This window comes from Mauremys reevesii, linkage group 13, assembly GCF_016161935.1.
Source record: "Mauremys reevesii isolate NIE-2019 linkage group 13, ASM1616193v1, whole genome shotgun sequence".
NCBI classification, from domain to species: Eukaryota; Metazoa; Chordata; order Testudines; family Geoemydidae; genus Mauremys; species Mauremys reevesii.
Window position 1 is genome coordinate 7081576 of NC_052635.1, and position 21895 is coordinate 7103470.

The 21895-nt window shown below is 47.7% G+C and overlaps 1 protein-coding gene across 2 annotated transcripts; it reads left to right on the plus strand.

Moving 5' to 3' along the window:
- Window positions 1–10125: 10125 nt before the first annotated feature.
- LOC120380335 (duodenase-1-like) lies at window positions 10126–18608 on the plus strand. Of its 2 annotated transcripts, XM_039497971.1 has the most exons (6): window positions 10126–10240; window positions 11367–11511; window positions 13963–14098; window positions 14408–14662; window positions 17268–17436; window positions 18469–18608. In XM_039497971.1, exons 1-5 carry the CDS (start codon window positions 10168–10170, stop codon window positions 17412–17414), a joined length of 756 nt encoding a protein of 251 aa, XP_039353905.1. In that variant the 5' UTR covers window positions 10126–10167; the 3' UTR covers window positions 17415–17436; window positions 18469–18608. The 2 variants fall into 2 exon arrangements, with proteins under 2 accessions (XP_039353905.1, XP_039353904.1); XM_039497970.1 differs by lacking the exon at window positions 18469–18608 and having other exon boundaries at window positions 10127–10240; window positions 17268–17756.
- The last annotated feature ends 3287 nt before the right edge of the window (window positions 18609–21895 follow it).

The window sequence follows — 21895 nt, forward strand, 5'->3', positions numbered from 1 at the left end:
GTCAATGCAGTGGGCTGGCACTTAGGACAGATCACATGGATTATTTCCTACACATTATAGACAGGTGTGCAAGGAGCCAGGCATCCTTTTTCCAGAGTGAAATGATGGTCCGTAGCAGACACCAATTAATACCCTCTCTTGTGCTTTGTTTGGTAGCACATTGCTCCATAAACATCCAGGATCATTTTCTTTTTCTGTCGGGGCAGGTCGGGTGTTAGTGGGTGAGGGGGGAGCCGATAGTTCTGTCGCTGTCGTAGGTTACAGGGAAGGAGCAATTAGTACGAGAGGCTGGGAGAGCAGAGCCCAAGGAGAACAGTTTATCACTCTCCTATTCATAACAATATTTCAGGCATTTGAAGACTGTTATCATGTCCCCCTCAGCCTTCTCTTCTCCAGATTAAATAGACCCAATTTTTTCAATCTTTCCTCAGAGGTCATGTTTTCTAGTCCTGTAATCATTTTTGTTGCTCTCCTCTGAAATTTCTACAATTTCTCCCAGCTTTCCTGAAGTGCCATGCCCTCAGCTGGACACAACATTCCAGTTGAGGCCTAATCAGTGTGGAGTAGAGCAGATGAATTATTTCTCGTGTCTTGCTTACAACACTGCTACTAATTCATCCCAGAATGATGTTTGCTTGTTTTGCAACAGGATTCCATTGTTGGCTCATATTTAATTTGTGGTCCACTATGACCCCAGATACTTTTCTGCAGAACTCCTTCCCAAGCAGTCATTTCCCATTTCGTCTGTGTGCAACTGAGTGTTCCTTCCTAAATACAGAGATTTGCATTTGTCTTTATTGAATTGTGCCATGTTTTTTTCATAACATCTCTCCGGCTTAAAATCATTTTGAATTCTAATCCTGTCCCCAAAAGCACTCGCAACCCCCTCCCAGCTTGATATCATCCAAATGCTTTATAAATGTACTCTGTATGCAATTATCTAAATCATGTATGAAATTATTGAATAGAACCTGACCCGCAACAGATGCCTGTGGGACCCCACTCCATGTTCCCTTCCTGTTTGGCTGTGAACTACTCTATAATATCCCTCCTTAGTCGACTCTTTTCCAAGCTGAAAAGTCCCAGTCTTATTAAACTCTCCTCATATGAAAGCCATTCTATACTCCTAATTATTTTTGTTGCCCTTTTCTGAACTTTTTCCAATTCCAATATATCTTTTTTGAGCTGGAGCGACCACATCTGCACACAGTATTTAAGGTGTGGGCGTGCCATGGATTTATATGGAGGCAATATGATATTTTCTGTCTTATTGTCTATCTCTTTCTTGATGATTCCCAACATTCTGTTCACTTTTTTGACAGCCGCTGCACATTGAGTGGATGTTTCCAGAGAACTAGCCACAATGACTCCAAGATCTCTTTCTTGAGAGGTAAGAGCTAATTTAGACCCCATCATTGTATCTGTATAGTTAGGGTGTATAGTAGTGCATTACTTTGCAGCACACAAAGGGAACATGCACGCAGCTGATTGATATCAACATTGAACAGAGCAGAACACCACACCGGTAGCATCTGACAACAGTCTCGGCTTGAGTTACACGTCACCACGGATGGAGAATCCAGCCTGGCCCTGGGCAGCAGCGTCTCCGAGCCTGACACTGGCCCAGTTGCCGAAGGGATTTGAATGGCCAATTCCCAGGCAAAGTCATTCAGATCCCCTACGCTGGGCGCTCTGGCCTGCACTGCATGGGGGTGGGGAGAGGAGATGGCCTGATGATCCCCACAGGCTGTCACCTCTCCAGCTCTATGAACAGCTCAGCGTCGACTTGATATAAACCTTTTCACCCTCACAGTGTTTCCTTCTCTCTATTCAGGGCAATTCCTGTTAAACGGAGTCTCTCTCCAGCCATTTAACAAGCACCATGGGTTTCTCCCACTGCTTGGAAGGGGAGACCCCTAACCGCTGGCAGTTACACTGTGGGTTATTGCACTGCTGTGCCCCACTGACCCCAGCTGGGATCTGGCCCCACTGACACCAACTAGGGATGTGAGCCACCAGGATGGTGAGGGGGCAGGTTTAGGGACATGGGGCTTTTCCTGTCCAGGCAGCGCTGTCTCTGATCTGGCCACAGGGCGGGGGACTGGCTGGCTCAGGGGGGAGGTGAATTGGATTTGGGGCCTTTTCGCTTTAGGGGCCACCAGCTCCCATCTGGCCTCAGGGATGAGAACTGGCCGGCTCATTGGGTTGTATTTTCCCAGCCTCAGCAAGATATGTGTGAGAGGCCCTGCTATCACTAACACCTTGAAGTGCAACATTTGGTATCTCTGACCTCAGCCCCTCCCCCTGTCTCTGTCAGGGTGGGGGGAGATGTGAGAAGGATCAAAGGGCCGGGTTCCCATCCACAGCTGAGATGAGTTCAGGTTAACCACAGCCCACACTACAATAGGCGGGGAGAGACTCTAGTGTCTCTGGTGTTAGCAGCGAACTCACGTCCCCCAGCTCAGCACCAGATGTGCACGGAGACAGCAGCTGCAGGGCCCCAGCTGGGCCCAATGGGGCATGGGCCAGCCCCAGCCGTGCAGGGCTCCAGGCACTGAGCAGCCCCAGAAGATGCCCAGATGTGCAGACTCAGCAGGGCCTGACCCTCCCCCCAGCCCACACGGGGACTTCTCCAGTGAGCCACATGGCAGAGAGTTTTACGCTGAAGTTTCCTGTTCCCTCCAGCCATTTCTATAAAACCTCCGGGGCTGTGTGTGAAACACCTTCTCCTTCCCTGCTCTGGTGCAGGGGGTGTTGCTGCTACTCCTGCTCCCCTTGGCTGTTCTCCTCCCTCCAGGGCTCGAGCTTCTGAGTATGGGGGGGCCCCATAGGGAGCAGAGCCTGCACATGGCTCAGTGGAAGGGCCTGAGGCTGCTTCCCCAATACAGGAATCACGGGGGGCTGTGAAAGGAGGCAGCTTCTCCTCACCATCTCCCCTGCCCCCTTGTGAGGTGCCCCAGGGCCGAGGCATCTGCGGGTCAGTGAGGTGGGGAGCGGCGGGGGTGGAAGTTGTTGCCACAGATCCATGGGGATCTTGTCTGCATTAGGGAAGCTTCCCACAAATGAACATCAGCCCCCGATCATGGGTGTGTGACATCCCCTGGAGGCCACATGCAGGATAACAACCTCCTAGTGCTGCCGGCTAACTGCCTCACCCCTTTAGCTCAAGGGCTGTGCCCCATGGCTCTGGTTAACCACAGAGCTGGGAGGCCATTGGATCAGCACATTTGGGAGCCCACCTAATTTTTCAGCCCTGGGTGGAGACCGGCTCTTCCTGCACCAGTAGCCAGCGCAGGAGACCTCTGGGCTGCCCTAATCTGTCTGTGCCCTATGGGGCCATTCTGGTAGCTGGGCAGAGCTGGGAATGTCCAGGGATTGACACTGATCTGCTGCCCCCCATTTCTAGGCTGCCCGGGGCCCTGCCAGAGAGATTGCGCTTACAGCTGATTAATGGGGCAGGTGTTGCAAGGGCAAGGTGGGTCTGGAAAGATCAAAACCCCCCTGGCTAGGGGGGGCAGATCTGACCTGAGACATGTGGGGCAGGGTTTCAACAGAGCTCCATAATCACTGACCTCAATGGGATTCTCCAGTGAACTCAGTGCGGTGGGAGGGGAGTGCTAGTGATCTCCACCTTAGCTGGGTTGAGTAACCGATCCAGGAGGAGGGGGCACGGAAACTGGGCTGGCTGGGTTGAGGGGCTGATCTGGGCAGCAGAGGGCAGGGTTGAGGATGAGGGTAGGGATAGGACTGAGGTCCTTGGTTAAACACTCCAGCCTCCTGTTGTTCCAAAGCAGGTGAGTTTTACCCTCCCCGTCTCTCTGCCAGGGGAGATCATCCCGGGAAAGAAAGCCGAGTGTCACCCCAGAACTTACATGGCCTTCCTGAAGATAGGGACAGGCGGAGATGGAGATGGATGCTGTGGAGGGGATCTTGATTTCAGAGGATGTGGTGATGACAGCAGCTCGTTGTAACTGCAACCTGGTGTAAGAAACATGCCATCCCCCACCCCTGAGCCAGTCAGTCCCTGCCCTGGGGCTGGATCAGAGCCAGTTCCCCTAGAGGGGAAAGATGCCATATCCCATTCCCTGACCCCTGAGAGCGGGCCGGGCCACTGCTTCTCACAGCTCCCATTGGCCGGGAACAGCGAAATGCAGCCAGTGGGAGCTGCGAGCGGCCGTACCTATGGATGCTCAGGTAAACAAAGCATCTCGCGGCCCACCAGGGGCTTATCCTGAACAAGCCACGGCCCAGGGTTGGGAACCCCTGATGTAGATTACCTTCATTACTCTTAGAAAAATGCTAAGAATTGATTGGTCTCAAAACAGATTGTGAGTAGGGGAAGCAGTTCATAGCTGCTAGAATAAAACCCGTGTGTGTCTCTGGGACTTTTTGGACTATCCTATGGGATTCCGGTGCAGGATTCAGATTCTCTCTATTAAACCCTAGAGGATGGTGCAAAAAAAAACAACCCTCTATAGAAAGGCTGATATTTTGGAGCCGGCACCCCCTGGAGGGGAAAGCCACAATGTCCCATTCCCCCATCCCTGAGCCAGCCAGTCTCCACTTCCTGGGGTCCAATCAGACCTGGTACCATCTATAGGGGGCAGGTCCCATATCTGACTTTTTCAATTCTTACCGATCCTGATCCGGACCATGATTCTGCCCTGTGCATGAACCTTCGCTCAATTCACGCTGGTTCCGAGACATTCCTGAGAAAGCCGTTGTGAAACTCTTCTTTCCACTCGGCACATGCCACTTGTGGTACAATAAAATGCTTGATTCAGCATCCTCCACGTGTGTGTCTGGATTCCAGTCTGCATCTGACTGCAACTGCTCTGCCTGGTGTTCGCCCCACGTCTGCCCCTCATGGCCACTGAATGTGAACAGAGGATTTGTTGCTATACCCTGTTCCCTGTCTCCTAGAGATACTGACTCAGCGGGAATTCCCTTGTTGTGACAACAGCACCCCCTACTGTCCCAATGTGTGTATAGCTCGACCGTTGTTTAACTTAACAGATGTTTTGCAGCATATATATATATATATATATATATATATATATATATATATATATATATAGTATCTTTATATATATATATATATATATACAGCTTTGTTGGAGCCTGCAGGTCCCAGGATATTTCAGATATCCTACTACATCAATTTCTCTTAGAGAGAGACAAGCTTTGGAGCTTACACAGAGCTCATCTTCTGGTCCAGGAAAGATCGTCCGTGTGTCAAAGCTCAATGCACGGTGGAAACAGATTGTTCAGCACATGAAGTTAACACGTATTTCAATAGAGCATTCAAGATGAAGTAGCCTGTTAACACCTCTCCAGTAATAGCGGGAGAAAAAGTGTGGAAAAGGTGGGGGGGGAGGAGTTTAGTGGGTTACAGATTGTTGTAATAAGCCATGAATCAACTGTCTCTATACACCTCTTCTTCTTCTTCTTCTTCTTTTTAGCTTTTTTTTTACTATCTAGAGAAGTTATGAATTTAAGCTCCCAGGCTCATCTTTTGCAAGAGTTGTGCAGGTTTCCTTTGAGGATGAGGACCGAGAGGTTAGATACAGAGTGATCATTTGGTGAAAAGTGTTTGCCCCGGGCCGAGTGATAAGGTCTTTTTGTCTTTCATCATTTTTCTGTGTGAGTTCATTCGAGGGTGGTTGTCTCATTTCACCCACCTATTTGTTATTGGGGCATTTAGTGCACTGGATGAAGGAAGCCACATGCTGTGATGGGCATGTGTAGGACCCATGGGCCTTGAAAGGTGCATTGTGGGAGGGGGTGTGGATCATTGTAGCAGTGGAGATGTGTCTGCAAGTTTTGCATCCTTTGTCCTGGCCTGGTCTGATGCTATTTTGAGTTGGTGGGTCCTGGTCTGTGCGGAGCTTGCTTCTGATGTTGAGCTTGGAAAGATGTATGTGCTCACTGCTTAGGCTAAACAACATGTTCCACCTTGTACTTAGCTGTCACACCCCGAGAATCTTTCCCAGACCTGAAGAAGAGCTTTGTGTAGGCTTGAAAGCTTGTGTCTCTCATCAACATAAGTTGGTCCAATAAAAGATATCACCTCATGGACCTTGTCTCCTTTTGATCAGATTACAACTTTGGTTGATAACGGTAACAGTGGTGATGTTATACACATAATTCTGGAAGGCATTTGACTTGGTACCACAGATGTTGATTAAAAAATTAGAACACTATAAGATGACCATGGCACACATGACATGGATTAAAACCTGGCTAAATGAGAGGTCTCAAAATGTACCTGTAAATGGGCAATCAACATCAAATGGGTGTTTCTTGTGAGCTCAGGGATCTGTTTTTGTCATATGCAATTTACCATTTTTATCAATGCCCTTGAAGAAAACATAAAATCATCACTGATCATGTTTGCAGATGACTCAAAAATTGGGGGAGTGGTAAATAATGCAGAGGACAGGACAGAGTGATCTGGATTTTTTCATAACTGGGTGCAAGCAAACAATACACATTTTAACATACCCAAATGTCAATGTATACATCTAGGAACAAAGACTGGGGCACTCTAGCCTGGGAAGCAGGGACTCTATGAAAGATTTGGGGGCCAAGGTGGATAGTGGGGTGGGTCGGGGACTTTTGGGAAGAAGTGGATTGGGGATGGGGTGAGAGTGGGTCAGGGGTGGGGTCAGGGGTCGGGGGGGTCGAGCACCCACTGGGAAGAGGGGAAGTCGGCACCTATGCTGGAAATAGGGTATAATTTTTTGACAAGGGGGGTCATTAACTATTGGAACAACTAGCCAAAGGTCAAGGTGTGTTCTTCATCACTGACCATTTTTATATCAAGACTGGATGATTTTTTTTCTAAATAATCTTCTCTAGGAATTATTTTAGGGAAGTTCTCTGGTTTGTGTTATACATGAGGTCGGACTAGATAATCTAGTAGTACCTTCCTGCCTTAGAATCAATTAATTTAGATAGACGTCTATGGGGATGGATGGAAGTTTATGAGGATGGATAAATGTACAGATGACTGGGATGCATGGATGGATGGATGGATAGGAGGGGATCAGTGCATGTATGGATATGCGTGGGCATTGGAGGATGTACAGGTGGCTTGGATGGATGCATGGATGGATGGATGAGTGGGCAGAGATGGATGGGTGGATGGAGGGATGGTCTTTTCAACCATAAGAATTACACTTGCAACATTGATGCACCCTCCTTATTAAGCCCAACGTAACCTGAAATAATTACCCAGAATTAAATCAACATCAACAAACAAATTTTACTAAACAAATAAGATCTAAACAATCAAAACTCAAAAGAAAGAAAGAAAGAAAGAAAGAAAGAAAGAAAGAAATGTAGGACTGGATGGGACCTTGATACATCATTTGGTCCAGTCCCCTGCAATGAGGCAGGTCTAAGTATTATCTAGACTATCCCTGGCAGGTGTTTGTGGAACCTGCTCTTAAAAATCTCCAAAGGCAGCAATTCCACAACATCTCTGGGCAATTTGTTCTAGTGCTTAACCACCCTGACAGTCAGGAATTTTTTCCTAATGTCCAACCTAAAATTCCCTTGCTGCAATTTAAGCCCATTGCTTCTTGTCCTTTCTTCAGCGGTTAAGGAAAACAATTTATCACCCTCTTATTCATAATGATCATTTAGGCATTTGAAGACTGTTACCATGTCCCCTTCAGCCTTCTCTTTTCCAGACTAAACAAACCCAATTTTTTCAATCTTTCCTCAGAGGTCATGTGTTCTAGTCCTTTAATCAATTTTGTTGCTCTCCTCTGGACTTTCTCCAGTTTCTCCATATCATTCCCGAAGTGCCGGGCTCTCAGATGGACACAACATTCCAGTTGAGGCCTAATCAGTGCTGAGTACAGCTGAAGAATTACTTCTCGTATCTTGCTTACAACACTCCTGTAATACAGCCCAGAATGACGTTAGCTTGTTTTGCAACAGGATTACATTGTTGACTCTTATTTAGTTTTTGATACACTATGACCCCAGATCCTTTTCTGCAGTGCTCCTTCCCAGGCAGTCATTTCCCATTTTGTTTGTGTGCAACTGATTGTTCCTTCCTAAATAAAGAGATTTGCATTTGTCCTTATTGATTTGTGTCCTGTTTATTTCAGACCATCTCTCCAGTTGGTTAAGATCAGTTTGAATTCTAATCCTGTCCTTCAAACCACTCTCAACCCCTCCCAGCTTGGTATCATCCGCATACAATATGAGTGTAGTTTCTATGCCATTATCTAATCATTTATGAAGTTATGGACTAGAATCTGACCCAGGACATATCCCTGCAGGACCGGTCTCATTATACCCTTCCTGCTTGGCTGTGAACCACTGATAATGACTTTCTGGGAATGGTTTTCCAAGCAGTTGACTACCCACCTTATAGTAGGTTCATCTAGGTTACATTTCCCTAGTTTGTTTATGAGACGGTCTTGTGAGACAGTATCAAAAGTTTTACTAAAGTCAAAATAAACCACATCTACTGCTTCCCCCATCCACTAGGCTTGTTACCCTGTCAAAAGAGAGTAGGTTGGTTAGACATGATTTTTTCTTGACAAATCCATGTTAACTCTTAGTTATCACCTTCCTTTCTTTTAGGTGCTTACAATGTGGGTGTTGGAATATTTGCTCCATTCTCTTTCCAGGTACCAAAATATAGATGACTGGTCTATAATTCCCTGGGTTGCTCTTATTCCCCTTTTTATAGACAGGTGATGTCTTTGCCTTTTCCAGTCCTCTGGGATCCCTCAGATTGTCCATGAGTTCATTAATGGCTCAGAGATATAGATAGATGGTGGCGGGGGAGAGAGAGACAGACTCTGGACTTGCACTGCAGCTAAGATCCCTATTGGCCTTTGGGGGCTGAGCATAATTTAAGACCTGGCCACATAGTTTCTCTCAGATGCAGAGGTTGCTGAAGGATTTTAATCCTGTCTTCAGCATCCCCGGCTGCCCCACAGACCCAAACCCAAGAGAACCAAGTTCTTTCCTAAAGCAGTTTCTCTCCATCCCAGCTGGTGCAGAATTCCCCAGCCAAATATTATTTTGACCCGACTAGGGCCATGATGATCAGGACCAGGGAGGAGTGTTTGGGAATTGGGATCATGCACCAGTTCTGGGAAGTGCATTTTTAAAGGGATGGTGACAAACTGATGATGGGGCAGGACGGGGCCAGGCGGGGCGGCGCTAGGGTTTTTGCTGTCCCAAGCAAAAAAAAAAAAAAAGCCGTAGTGCCACCGCCAAAGCAAAAAAAAAAAAGAAAGAAAGAAAAAGGGCCGGAGTGCTGCCCCAAGCGCTGTAATGCTGCCCCTTGAGAAGTGCCACCCCAAGCACATGCTTGGAGCGCTGGTCCCTGGAACCGGCCCTGGGCCAGGCCAATGGTGCGAGGGCTGGAGAAAGCACCTGGCAGTGAGAGACTGAAAGAGCTCAGCTCACTTTCTTTGGTTTCTCCGCAAGTTCCTGAGGAGGTGCTTGTGCTTGGGGCACAAGGACCTTCAAAGGGAGATGAAACCAAGTACCAGGAATCTCTTCAATTGAGCAGGGAAAGGCAGAGCAAGAGCCTATAACAATAGCTGAAGCCCAACCAAATCAAACAGGAAAGGAAACCCCAGTGTAGGACAAGGAGGGAGAACCAGCTCCCTCGGGTAGGGGGGTTTCTCTGTCTCTGGCTGGTGTCAGACCCAACCTGTCTGCCTTGCTGGAAGAGGCGTTCACTGGACACCAATGATGGGGCTCAGTCCGGGGGAGCTGGGCGAGGTTCTCCAGCCTGGTCCCTCGGGAGGGCAGATGGGAGGGTGGAATGGACACTGTTGGCCTGAACATATGTGGATCTAAGATCCAGGGGCCGAACAGACAAGAGGGGAGTTTGCCATCTGCAGTTGGAAGGCATCAGTGCTGGCCACGATCCCAGCCAAGAGCAGGGATGGAACCAGAGCAGGAAGGAAACTCCCCCAATGCAGAAGGGGATGTGGCTCAATATTTCCTTTCAGGGACTCTCCAACCCTGACACATCACTGCTGGGGAATTTTTTTCATAGCTGGGTACGTGACCCTGCACTTCCCAGCTCACCTCTACCCAGGGGTCCCTCCCCGCCACCCGCTCTATATAAACCTCGGGGCTCTGACAGACCCACCAGTCCCAGCCCCTGGATTTGAACCAAGGATGCTGCTGCTGCTCTCCACAGCCTTTCTCCCGTTCGCCGCGGCCTTTTTCCTGCCCACGACGCTTCATGCTGGTGAGTGGAGTTGAGAAACTGGTTGATGTCCCGGCCCTGGGGGGGCTCACGGTCAGAGTGGAGCTGAGTGAGTCGCTGAGTTTTTGGGTCCAAAAATCTGGGCAAAATAATTTTTTCTTCTTGAACGAAAACCCTAAAAAGATATTATTTCAAAGCAAATATTTTTCAATTTTTTCCATTTCCTTTGGGGTGCTTCCTTTGACCTGAAACAAATGTTTCTTTTTCTTTTTGGTTTCATTTTGGGGCCTGTTCAGGTGTTTTTCATCCTTATTTTCTTTAATTAGCTGAGTTTTGAATCAAAATACAATTGTGAAACAAAACATTGATCCAGAACCAATTTTGTTTTCTTTTTGATTTGCTGCCAGGTGCTTCCTTCAATCCCCCATAAAAATGTTGGGGGTGTTTTCTCATTTGATTTCAGCTCACTTTAAAGGGTTTTTTCCCCACTGTTTTAATCATTTATTTAAAAAAAAATCACGCCATTTCTAAACAAAACAACATTTCAAACCAAAAAAGTGAGATGCCTAGAATGAAAATTGCCTACTTTTTCCCGAAAAGAATTCTTTGATCCAAAATAATCCTCAGAATTTGGTTCTTTTGATGCCCCAAAGTTGCATTTTTTGGCAAATTAACCAATTGCTTAAAAACTTTTACCTGGCTCTAGTGGTGAGATGTGGGAGATCAGGGCCCGAGGGCAGCACAGGCCATGCCAGGGGCAGGGGGATAGAATTAACCATCAGGCTCAGGTGGGTATCAGGAGATGGGACATGGGGCCGAGTGGTGAGAGGGAATCCTTGGCCTTGTTCAGAGACTGATGATGGCCAGGCGGTGGCCCCACAGACGGACAAATTGATGGGCATGTATGGGATAAGGGATGGATGGATGGATGGATGGATGGATGGACAGGTCCACGTGGGAATAGGTAGATGTACAGCGGGTACATGTATGGGTAGGGACCAGGCTGGTTGGGGTGAGGGGATAATCCAGGGGGAGGCTGGGCTGGGGGGCCCCAGGGGCTGCCCCAGGTGGGCTAGGGGATGGGCTGAGGGATTAGGGTCTGGGTTGCATTGGGCTCTTGGTCTCACTCTCCAGACTCCCTTTTGAACCCCTCCCTGTCTCTCTCCAGACTGGGTCATCGAGGGCCAGGAAGCCCTGCTCAGCTCCAGACCCTACATGGCCTATGTGCAAATTGGGTCAACAGAAAACTGCGGAGGGTTCCTGATCCGGGAGGACGTGGTGGTGACGGCGGCTCATTGTAACTGCAACCTGTGGTAAGAAACGTGCCCTCCCCCACCCCTGAGCCAGCAGATCTCTGCCCGGAGCCTGGAGAAAGGCTCCCTGAGCCAGCCAGTCCCCGACCCTGGGGCTGGATCAGAGCTGGAAATATATTAGCCCAAAGATTAGAAGTGTTTACGGGATGTGAAAATTACAAATTTGCCTGCGTGCCTGTTAGATTTTAAAGCCTAAACCCCGCAAACTAGATACAATCTTTGCCACAAACTCTCACCACTTTTTCTCATGTCCTGCTAACCTTAGAGGAGGGAAGGGGCTGTCCAAAGGTGCTGAGCCAAACATCTGGGCACCGTTCTGGGCTTCAACGTCTTTTGTGATGCACTCAGCAACCTCTCATATCCCACTTACTGACCTCTGTCTCCAGGGTCATTTCCAGGGACAGATCTGGGCTTTCTGCTACTTTTGTCCATAACCAGTAGATGGCGACGGTGCATAAAGAATTCTTTGATCCTTTTCTTATTTGTCAGGTTTCAGAGTAGCAGCCGTGTTAGTCTGTATCCACAAAAAAAAAAAAAAACAGGAGTACTTGTGGCACCTTAAAGACTAACAAATTTATTTAAGCATGAGCTTTCATGAGCTACAGCTCACTTCTTCGGATGCATAGAATGGAACACACAGACAGGGGATATTTATACATACAGAGAACATGAAAAGGTGGAAGTATGCATACCAACAGGCAGAGTCTAATCAATTGAGATGAGCTATCGTTAGCAGGAGGAAAAAAAACGTTTTGAAGTGATAATTAAGATGGCCCATAGAAGGTGTGAGGAGAACTTAACATAGGGAAATAGATTCAATTGGTGTAATGACCCAACCATTCCCAGTCTTTGTTTAACCCACAGTTAATAGTATCTAGTTTGCATATTAATTCAAGTTCAGCAGTTTCTCTTTGGAGTCTGTTTTTGAAGTTTTTTTGTTGCAAAATTGCCACCTTCAAGTCTGTCACTGAGTGGTTAGAGAGGTTGAAGTGTTCTCCCACTGGTTTTTGAATGTTATGATTCCTGATGTCAGATTTGTGTCCATTTATTCTTTTGCGTAGAGACTGTCCGGTTTGGCCAATGTACCTGGCAGAGGGGCATTGCTGGCACATGATGGCATATATCACGTTGGTAGATGTGCAGGTGTATGAGCCCCTGATGGCGTGTCTGATGTGATTAGGTCCTATGATGGTGTCACTTGAATGGATATGTGGACAGAGCTGGCATCGGGCTTTGTTGCAAGGATAGGTTCCTGGGTTAGTGTTTATGTTGTATGGTGTGCGGTTGCTGGTGAGTATTTGCTTCAGGTTGGGAGGCTGTCTATAAGCGAGGACTGGCTTGTCTCCCAAGATCTGTGAGAGTGAGGGATCATCTCTAAGGATAGGTTGTAAATCTTTGATGATGCGCTGGAGAGGTTTTAGTTGGGGGCTGTAGGTGATGGCTAGTGGTGTTCTGTTATTTTCTTTTTTAGGCCTGTCCTGTAGTAGGTGGCTTCTGGGTTCTCTTCTGGCTCTGTCAATCTGTTTTTTCACTTCACATCCGAAGAAGTGAGCTGTAGCTCACGAAAGCTCATGCTTAAATAAATTTGTTAGTCTTTAAGGTGCCACAAGTACTCCTGTTTTTTTTCTTATTTGTATGTTTCATTCATTCCAGCGATCTTATTTCTGTGTTGGCCCTGCTTAGGCATCTGGATTCCCCCTTTTTCTTTTACTATTTCAAAGTTACAACCAGGTTAGGGCCTTACACGTTTCCAGGTGTGTTTTCCTTCTTCTGCAATGTAGTTCTAAGATTCATAGATTGCAAGGTCATTGTGATCATCTCGCATGACTTCCTGTATAACACAGATGACAGACCATCTGCCAAATAATTCTGATCTACAGCAAATCTTTAAAAGAAAAATCCAGTCTTGATTAAAAGTGGCCAATGATGAAGAATCCACCATGACCTTTGGAAATTGTTCCACTGGTTAGTTACAGTCCCTGTTAAAAAATCATACCATGAAACAATAATTGAAAAAAAAAACCAAAAAACCAGAATCCTTTATAGTGCCTGTGAACTTGAAATCAAATGACCTTGAGTTTCTTAGTATAGGATAGGTTTTCCAATTGTTTGATCACTCTCGTGGCTGTTCTATGACCTCTCCCCAATTTATCAATGTCTTTCTTGAACCATGGACACCAGAACTGGACAATGGGTCACTCTGAATAGCAGAGTAGTGCGTAGGTCAGCCTTTTGGGGTCTCTTTAGCCAACCAGAATGGAGAAGGAGGAAGTCCATCCTGATGTAGGTCCGTAAGATGGTCTCTGTGTTACTCAGTCGCACAACTTTAGGTAGAAATCTGCACAGGGCAGGAGCAGGGCTGGTGTCCCTTCCCGAGGGCCTGTAACGGACCCAGCCTACCATACAATGGGCACTATCCCCCCCCCCATATTCTCCCCCTGACTTTTCCAGCAACATCTTTGTCTACCTGGGAGTCCAAGACTTCACGGAGCCGGGACAGAACTGGCAAATGATCCGGGCCCGTCGCTGGGTCCAGCACCCTGACTTCAACAATGAGAACTTTGACAATGACATCATGCTGCTGAAGGTACCGCCCCCATCCCATCATCTGCCCCCAGTGACCTCACACTGCTACAGGCACTGCCCCCATCCCATCACCTGTCCCCAGTGACCTCACACTGCCAGGGCACTGCCCCATCCAATCACCTCATCCCCAGTGATCTCACACTGCTGCACACTGCTGCAGGCACTGCCCTTATCCTGCCACCTGGCCCCCAGTGACCTCACAATCGCTCCCTGGACACACATCCATCCTACACCCAGGTTGGTGTTGCCCCACAGCAGCTCCGATTCCTGTACTGATCCTGGTCCATTCTCTCTCTCTCATCCATGGCAGCTGTGGCACAGCGCGGAGCTGACCGAGTGGGTGGTGCCCATCCCCCTGCCAGAGGCCAATCACCACGTCAGCCCAGGCACCGAGTGCAGCGTGGCCGGGTGGGGTCAGACCGGAGTGAACAGCACCACCAACAGGCTGCAGGAGGCAGAGCAGGAGGTGGTGTCGGACAGCCTGTGCAGAAAGCAGTACCGTCATTACGACCCCACCACCATGCTGTGCGCCGGCAGCCCCCATGTCAAGAAATCACCGTTCCATGTAAATATCCCCCCGCCTGCTTGGGGGTACAGAAAGCTGCTCAAGGGAAAGGAACTGGTGGAAACCAGTATGGCCATGCCCCTCCCATGCTCCACTGCCCCAAGAAGGGAGCCTATGGTGCAACGTGGGAGATGCAGCCCAGCCAGGGAGATCAGCACCTAGGATGTCTCCAGAGAGGTATCTCCACTGTTAGTGCCCTTGTGCAAGGTGCTGGTGGAAACAGGATGAAATTTAACATGGGCTCATGCATGTAAGGACAAGTAACAAGAAAATTGCTGCTCTGAGTTGGGGGCTCATGAGCTTGAAGCAGCTGAGGGGGACGGGGAGGGTGTGTCAGTTGATTGCAGCATGACTATGGGCAGACAGTGGGTGATGGCCACGAGAAAGGTTAATACAATCCTGGGATGGTGCAGCCGAGGTGTCTCCAGTAGAGAGGGAGGTTTTAATGCCAGAGGAGAAGGCTCTGGGGAGAGCTCAGCTGGAATCCAGTGCAGAGTTCTGGGCAGCCCTGGCCAAGAAAGAAGGATTCTGGCTGGACCAGGTGCCGAGAAGAGCTGGTGGGATGATCAGGGGAATGGAGAGACGGTTTGACAATAGGGGAGCAAAATACCTGGGCTAGCTAAGCCTAGCACACAGGCTGAGAGGGATCTGATTGCTCTACAAATACATTGGGATGGGGGGAACACAAAGGAACAAGATGACCATTGAAGCTAAAGGACAAATCGGGGTGAGGATCGATGGAGGCTGGAGATGAGAAGAAAGTTTCTAACCCTCAGAAGGAGAAGGTTCTGGAACAACCTCCAACAGGATCAGTTTGAGGGAACAGCCTAACCAGGATGCCAATGGAGCTTGATAAGTTTATGGATGGGATGATAAAATGGGGCTGTCTGGGATAGCGAAGCCTTGACTCCATGACCCAGTAGGGCCCTTCCTGTCCTGTGTTCCCATAAGGGCAGGAGGCACCTGAAATACAACTCCCATGATGCACCATAACTAGAAATTGTTGGTCTTCGATGTTTTAGCAAAATGTTCCAGGAACAATGTAGATGAAAAAGGGGAACACCCGCCCCCCTGCATCACCACATGTTCTGAGCCTTTCTACTCTTCACCATCAATGGAGGATCTACTAGTGAAGTCAACCCTGAGGCTACCCAACAGACAGGATCCTGGGTGAAATCCTGGCCCCATAGATGTGGATGGGAGATTTGATGTTGACATCTATGGGGCCAGGAAGGAACTGGAGCTGAGGGAGAGTCAGTGTTCCTGTATCACGGGAATTGGCAACATTTCAATCTTTGTTTTCGAAGAAAAGTTGAGATATGAACATTTTTGGCAGAATGTAAATTCCAAAACAAAGGGGTTGACTCAGAAATGTTGAAATGTTTCATTGCAACATTTTTAATCAAAATGAAACATGCTGAAATGTGAACACATTTAAACATTTCCTTCTGTGTGAACAAACTGGAGAGAGTCCTGAGGAGAGAAACAAGAACAAATAAATGATCAGAGGTTTAGAACAGCTGACCTAGGAGGAAAGGCTGAAAGAATTGAGCATATTGAGGCTAGAGAAGATGAGGCTGGAGAGGGGACATGATAACCATTTTCAAATATATTAAGGGCTGCTATCAAGAGGACAGTTAGCAAATGTTCTCCATGTCCACTGAAGGTGGGACAAGAAGTAATGGGCTTAATCTTCAGCAAGGGAGATTCATGTTGGATATAAGGAAAAACTTTCTAACTCTAGGGTCCTTAAACTTTGGAACAGGTTAACTAAGAAGGTTGAGGAATCCCTGTCATTGGAGGTTTTTAAGACCAGGTTGGACAAACACCTGTCAGGGATGCTCTAGGTTTATTTGGTCTGACTTCCAAGAGGAGGGTTAGACTAGATGGCATCTCGAGGTTCCTTCCAGCCCAACATTTCTATGAATCTAGGATTTGGGTTGTTGAGTTCACTCAAAATGCTTCATTTCAAGCCAGTTCAACATTAAGCTGCAGTTCCTAATCAGCACATTGCCTTCTGGGAGCCTAGTTCAGGCCTCTATTTTCCCTTAAGTAGCTCCTGCATGGCCTACATCTCCCACAATGCACTGATTTATGTGATTCCCAAGATGCCCCAAAGAGATCAGTCAGAAGCAAATGTGAATTGCATTATGGGAGATGAAGTCCTCCACAGAGACAAGCCCTTAGGAGGGAATGAAGACCTGAACTACAACGCCCATAAGCCATTGCATGAATAGTTAAAAAGCAGTTTAAGATTTTGTTGCACTGATCACTAACTATGGAATATTCTCATTTGGGTGGAACTGGCTTGAAATGAAATATTTAATTTCAATATTCCTGATACAAAAATGGAAAATTCTCAGGGAAATAAAAAAAAATTATGGAAAATGTCAGTGTTGTGGAAACTGCCTTTTCCACAGGTACATCATTCTGCCCAGCTCTAGATTTCTCTCTCTGCCGACCCATTTCTAGGCCAGTTGTGTTTGGGGACCAGGTCTGGGCCTTTAGCTGCAGAGAGCACCTGTCCCACATGCAATCTGCGATCTCCTGAGGACAGGCCATGCTGGGTAATGTCAGTCACTGATCTTCTTCTTCTTGTTGACAGGGAGATTCTGGCGGGCCCCTGGTGTGCGATGGGGTGGTCCAGGGCATCGTCTCCAATGGAAATCTGGATGGGCGACCCCCCAGCGTATACACGAGAATCTCCAAATTCATTCCCTGGATCAATGAAACTCTGCAGAAACTGAGTTAAAGGAGACGCTCCCTTTTAAAGGGTGAATTTAGCCATACTGGGTTCCGTGCCTGTGTGTAACTCCTGAGATGGTTTATATTAGACGGATTTTTTTTCACTGTTAAAGAAATGCTACGAATGGCTCATCCTGAAATCCTTTTGTGGCTACAAATGCCCCTTCGATGTACAAAATTTTGTTCTATTTTATTGTCACCCCAAGCGGCTAGTCAATGTTTGGGGCTCTGCGGGTGCTCTGGTTGGAAGTGGAAATTCACAATAGGGCCTGGTATTTACTTGATGAAATCTGATTTATTTACAAGGAATATCCTAAGTCCTGTTTCCCTGAACACAATCAGAATCAAACAGCAGCAGACAGCTCCTCTGTTCACTGTCCCAAGCCTGCCTCTCCAGAAAAGACTCTGTGCCCCAAAAGGTACTTCTCTTACCTGTTATTCAGGGCCACATTCCTGTGCTTCCAGGTTATGTGTGCCTGGATTTTTTAATCTCCGTCTGTCTCCCTTCTGTCCCCAGGTCTCTCTGTATTATATCTGTCCCATCCACATGCCCCATTACCCAGAAAAGTATTCAGTGACAACCTTTCCTCCTGATTCATTAGAATTTGTACATGTGCACAGGGTTTTACATCACCCTAGGGGATTCTGCAGTAAGGGTAGGAATTTCACTGTTGAATTCTATACACTCTCTACAAACGCTGGTCATTTTTATATCCATTGCAGTTTTCAAGGGTTTTCTACCATCAAAATTCCTAGCTGCAGTGTGTCATTTATGTCTTAAAAACTTTCTTTCATCCAACCAGAGAGCAGGAACGGGGCCTTGCGGTTTTGGTGGCCAGCCTATCACCACGAAGTGTGGCTAGCTGAATTAAACAGCACGTGGCAATAGGACACTGAAATGGTTGTGTGAAAAAATGAAATTTTGAATGTTTTGTTTTGTGCATTTTGAGCCGGACCCAACTTTTATTTATTTTTAATATTTTATTTTATTTTATTTTATTTTTCCCTCTCCCACCCCACAAATATTTAATTATTTATTATGATTGTGATACTGAATGAAGGTTGGAAAAACCCAAAAGAAGAGAACCTGGAAAGCATCGCTGAGATACATTGGGACGAAAGAAAGACTTGTGTCTTTCCAACTCTTTGGAAGATATTGAAAATGGACACTTGTTTGAATGACCAATGGCCCCTGAGGGGGAAAAATCCATTTTTAAAAAAATAAAAAAAATTGTCTTGTTTGAACAATTTGCTCCACCTTTTCCAGTACTGGCCTCTAGACTGACGTTGTGTGTGTGAATGATCCAGGGTTGGGGAGGATAATGGGGTGGTGGGCAGGATAGGGAAGCTGGGTTGAGCCATAAACAAAATTAGAGCTAAATAAGACCATGTAGGCCTGGAACCTCAGAGGGGTTTGGATGCCTAACACCCATTGAAATCACTGGGAGCCTGAATACCTGTGTGGATCTGGGCCTCAGCTCTTCCCATGAGCAGATCTCCAAGCACTTTACAAAGGCGGTTGGGATCATTAGCCCCAGATGGGGAAACTGAGGCATGGAGCGGAGCCATGACTTCTCCAAGGTCACCCAGCAGCAGAGCTGGGAACAGAACCCAGGCATCCTGAAGCAGAGGCCTGTGGGCTTGCTACTAGGCCTCACTGCTTCCCCACAGCTCACAGCAGCTCAGTCAGGCACTCCCAGAGCCTGCGGCCCTGCAGCCCCTCCATCGCAGAGCCTGTTAATTTCACTTCCTGTCGCGTATCCTCTGGACTCAGTACAGAGGTGATACAAACATCTCCAGCACTGAGCTCCCTCCTGACCCATGTCATGTGGGGCAGGGAAGGTCTCTGGTTGCACGAGATGGGGCTGTAGCAACTAGAGGGCTGTAATTACACCCAGACCCACCGTGACACCCAAATCCGGTAGCTGTGGGGCAGATACAGACCCAGTCGATCTGTGTATCTCCACCCTCCCCTCCATCTGGCTCTCTCTGTCTGGTAACAGGGGCAGTGCTGGCCAGCACTCCCCAGGGCCAGGTGATGTCGTGTTGCTGATCCCTGTCTGGCTAAAGGCCAGATTTGTCTGAGCCAGAGGCATGAGAGAGATTCCCAGAGCTGCCTTCAGACACCCTGGGTCCCTCCACCCTGACCTGCTGCAATAACATTCCTTCAATAGATGCGTCCATTCCAAGTCCAGAAGGGATCACGGTGCTCCTCCCATCTGACCCCTGCGTAGCCCCGGCCCTGGGACGTCCCTGAGCTAATCCCGGCTTGAACTAGAGCAGAGCTGTTAGAGAAACGTCTCAGCTTCAGTCATATTGTCAGGGATGGAGAATTCAGCCCAGCCTTTGGCAGCAGCATCTCCAAACCTGATCCAGACCCAGCCAACAAAGAGATTTGAATGGCCAATTCCCAGGCAAATTCATTCAGATCCCTGAGGCTGGAAGCTCCAGCCCGTGTGGTATGGGAGGGCAGAGGAGATGGTCTGATGCTTCCCGCTGGCCGTCACCTCTCCAGCTCTAGGAACAGCTCAGGATTGTCATGATAGAAACCTTCCTAACTTCACAGAGTTTCCTTCTCTGTGTAAGCAGAGTCAGGATGAGTTCTACCCTGACATCTGGTGGTGAATTGTGGCAAGTGTGGAAAAGAACTTCAGGGGTTGATCTGGTGTGCATAGGCACACCCACCCTGCCTAGCATGAGTGCACAGCAGTCCAAAATGGTCACTTTGACAGCTGTGGGATCCCCAGTTTCTTCATTATTGGGGCAGGAGGAATAAAGTGTTGTTACCCTGATTATGTGAATGAAGGACTATGAAACTGCTTTATGACAGAGGGTCTCACCATCAACTAAGTAGCACTCACTAGACAAGGGATATAGGTTCCAAACCCACTGAATTGACAGAAAGTGGGCCAGCTATTTGTATCCAGTGGTGTCAGTCTTGCCTGAGAGCTTGAAACACCAATTAAACTGCCTCTTCTTTCCACTATGAAATAGCACAGTTAATTTTGATTCTATTAAGGATCTAGTTACAGGCAGCTGTGCTGAATTCATTTTGTGCCAATGGTGCACCAGCACTGAGGCTCCCCTTTTATGAGAAGAAATCACTAAAGAGTTAAGATCCCTGAGTGCTGTGTTTACCAGTGGGGGAGCCTGAAGATATATTGCTCAGCAGCTGGCAGAGCAGTTTGTGGGATGGAGAGTGGAGCTGAGCAGCTTGTGAGCTGGTTGGAGTGGCCCGTGAGATGGCGAGGGGAGCGCAGGGGAGCTGAGCTGAGCAGTTTGCAGGCTGGTTGGCGTGGCCTGTGGGATGGAGAGCGGAGCAGTTTGTGGGACAGCAAGAGCAGCTGACAGGACGGCTGGTGGAGTGGAGCAGCTCGTGGTGAAGGCTGCATCAGAAACCCACGGAGAGGCGGGGCAGTTGGCCTTGGACCATGTAAGGTGCCCCTTAACACTCTGTGTGCCCCTTTGTCCCCTCCACCCAGATGGCGGGGGGAGGGGTGTAGAGCTCTGCAGATAAACTTTTGAACTCTGGGGCTGCACTGACCAGGGACAGAGACTTTTGCGTTGTTGGACTTTTGGGGGGATTTGGGGATGCTGGACTCAAGGGACTCTTGGGGTGTTGGACTTTGGGATTTTGGGGTGATCTTTTGGGTGGCTGGACTTAAGACCCTGAGGGGAAAAGGACACTGACAATCTAGTTTGGGGATGGGTCTTTTGCTCATGGTTTGTGTTATGACTCCTGTGCCCCTCCCCCTCTCCTTTTGTCCACTTGATCCTTCCAGAATAGGTTATAAGCATTGATTTTGACCATCCAGTCATGAGAATCATCTCACCAGGTTCCAGTCATATGAACTAGACCAAACTGATGCTCATAGATGAGCAGTTCCAATTCCTCATGTTTGTTTGAAAGGGTCGTAGTATTGAAGTACAGGCAAGTCAAGAATTTTTTCTCGTTGCGTCTTTGGGTTCCTTGATTAATTTTGCTCTCAATTTTGTGCTGGGAGCTCATTTCTTCCCTCTTTTTACCCACCCCTTTGACTATTAGTTTAACCCCCTCTTAACTCCTTTAGCCAGATTGTGCCCAGAAAGTTTGGTTTCCCGTATGTGGAGGTGGAGGCCATTAAAACTCTGCAGCCCCATAGACCAGGTCAATGACATCATAAAATCCTCACTGATAAAGTTTGCAGATGACACAAAAATTGAGGGAGTGGTAAATAATGAAGAGGCCAGGTCACTGATACAGAGACAGCTTGGATCTGTGGTAAACTGGGCACAAGCAAATAATGTGTTTAAATACGGCTAAACGGAAATGTATATGGTGACGCTGCACCCCATATTCTTCATAGAGATATTATGATATGATTATGACATAGGTATGATGTGTTTTATGCAAGATAAGTCATGTGAGGTGTCAATGGAAAAGTTATGATTTGCTGAATGTGATTATCCTATGTGTATGCATGTATCATTTTTGTATCTGAAGTCATG